Source organism: Physeter macrocephalus, unplaced genomic scaffold (assembly GCF_002837175.3).
Source record: "Physeter macrocephalus isolate SW-GA unplaced genomic scaffold, ASM283717v5 random_7, whole genome shotgun sequence".
Lineage (NCBI taxonomy): Eukaryota > Metazoa > Chordata > Mammalia > Artiodactyla > Physeteridae > Physeter > Physeter macrocephalus.
This window is the reverse complement of record NW_021145293.1, coordinates 272,786-275,000: the sequence shown is the minus strand read 5'-3', so window position 1 is coordinate 275,000 and position 2,215 is coordinate 272,786. Positions and strand designations below refer to the sequence as shown.

Sequence of the window (2,215 nt, the reverse complement as noted above, 5' to 3'; positions counted from 1 at the left end):
CCGGGGTTCGAGCACTGGGGCGACTTGTAGAGCCGCTCCCCGTCAGTACTTTCCAGGGGGATCCCCTTAAACAAAATCACCATGACCAGGTCCAGCCGCCACACCTTGTCGGCCTGGCGAAGGCAGTCAATCCGCCGGATCTTGCCCTTCTGGTCGGGGTTGGAGAGCACACAGCAGGGGGGCTTCTTGCCCGTGATGGTCAGCACAAAGTCCTCTCGGAACTCGGGCCGGATGTCTTTGCGCAGCTTGGCCAGCAGCCGGGATGCCCACTTCTGCTTGATCTCGGGCTTCTCGCCCAGCAGCTCGTCCTTCACCGCCCGCTCCTCGTCCTTCGACATCCGCTTCTCGTGCTTCTTGAAGTACTTGCGCTTCCGCGCCTGCAGGTTGAACCAGGTGTAGGAGAAGGCGCGGACGTGAGGCAGCAGCGCCTCGATGAACGGGTGGAACTCATCCTGCAGGCGGCAAGCCGGGAGCATGCGGGGCGAGGGAAGACGGGAGGAGGGGAAGACGGGGTGAGGGGGAAAGAGAAAAGGAGAAAAGAAGCGTTAGAAGGGGGGCACAAGAAAAATCGCCTTCTCCTCCTCCGCCCCCCGCACAACAAATTTCTCTTGCGATTGTTCTAGGAAAGTGTGGTCTGGAGCTGCCACCAGCCTAGCCAGCCGCTTGCTCCCATCTCAGCCTCAGCAGCCAGACAGAGACACCCAGAGCCTGAGCACACACCTATTCTCTCTCTCTCTCTCTCTCTCTCTCTCTCACTCACTCACACACACGCGCGCACAGACAACGTTGCCGTCCACACACACACGCTGCTGGTATCCCCGCCAGGCTCTGTCGCGCCCATGACATCTCCATGTTCTATCGCAGCCTCGAACTCGTCTCAGCTCGCCCCAGCACAGTGTCCAGTCTGCACAAATGCCCGTGGACGCACACGCAGGGCATGCGGGGGCCGCCTCACGCCCGGACACCGGTAGGTTTTTGGCCACCCCCAAGAAGAGAGAACATGACATCCACGAGCCATCGAGCGAGGAAACGGATTTGGCTTCCCCCTCCCCAGGCTGTTTTCATTCTCTTTTCTCCTGCTCCGATTGGAACACCCACCCCAGCATTTTAAAAATCAGATCTAAACCCTAAATATGTGATTTCAGCTTTGTTATCGACACCAATACTAATGTAATAAGGAAGAAAACGCTTCTTGTTAACACAAATAAGGTGGTGGTATCAATCAACCACATTAGGGTTAAAAGCTACATGGGGCATCCTGCGCCCCATCCCCACTGACCCCTTCACCCTCCTTCCCACTCAGTCAGGTGACAGAGGGCCGGGCTCTCGGTTTTTGGTTTTTTTTCTTTCTTCTTCTTTTTTTTTTTTTTTTTGCTTGTTTGCTTGTTTGAAGTTTAAATAATAATTGATTTCTGTTTACAAAAATAAAACTGGAAAAAATTAAATAATTACCATTGATCTGAAGCACCCGGCAAAGCCCAACGCCCGATTCTGAGCTTCTGGACTCAACAGAGTTGTGAGTTGGGGGCGGGTGGGGGGAGGGGGGAGGGGGAGGAGCAGGGGAGGAAGGTAAATGTTTTAAAGGGGGTTATTATTGGTGTTCTGGGGAATAGGGGCCGGGCTTGGGTGGATTCTCAAACCCTTCCCCCTCCTCCCCCCCACCCATGCTCCACTGCACAGAAGGGGGAAATTAATTTTTTTTTAAAGGAGCAAAAAGAAAGAAAGGTCAGGGATAGCAAGCAGAGAGAGGGAGCGAGTTGGTTACCACACACGCCAGGTAAACAAAAGCCAACAAAAAAATTTTTTTCAGTTTCACCCCCTGTGCATCATCTTCCAGTTAAAAATAAATAAATAAATAAATAAATAAAAGAAAAATATGCAAAATTTAAAAGTCAAAACCTACCTCCCACCCGCCCCCCCAACACACAACACGCCCTACCCCACCCCTGTGCAAAACAAAAACAAAAACCAGGAGGGGGAAAAGCGGCAGCTGAAGAAAAAGGCTTTCGGCTTTGGCAGCGGCACAGGGGTATAAACTTCGAGCTGCCTCCCTCCGCCTCTGAGCCTGATCGCAGGCAAAGGGGGAGCTCGCAGATTCCCGGGGAAGAGGACGAGTTCGGACCGGCTGCAGATCGTCGCTGGCAGAAGCGTGCAAAAGAGGGAGGGAGCAAGGGAGGGAGGGAGGGAAGGAGAGAGAGAGAGAGAGGGAGAGAGA

The 2,215-nt window shown here is 53.5% G+C and overlaps 1 protein-coding gene across 1 annotated transcript in view; it reads right to left on the bottom strand.

Moving 5' to 3' along the window:
- Positions 1–5: 5 nt before the first annotated feature.
- The window catches only part of LOC114484763 (nuclear factor 1 X-type-like), a gene marked incomplete at its 3' end in the record, with an annotated part of 15,394 nt that continues 13,184 nt past the window's right edge, over positions 6–2,215 (bottom strand). Inside the window, exon 3 of the mRNA XM_055082054.1 lies at positions 6–452. Coding sequence (XP_054938029.1) covers positions 6–452 — 447 coding nt within the window. The remainder of the gene's footprint in view (positions 453–2,215) is intronic.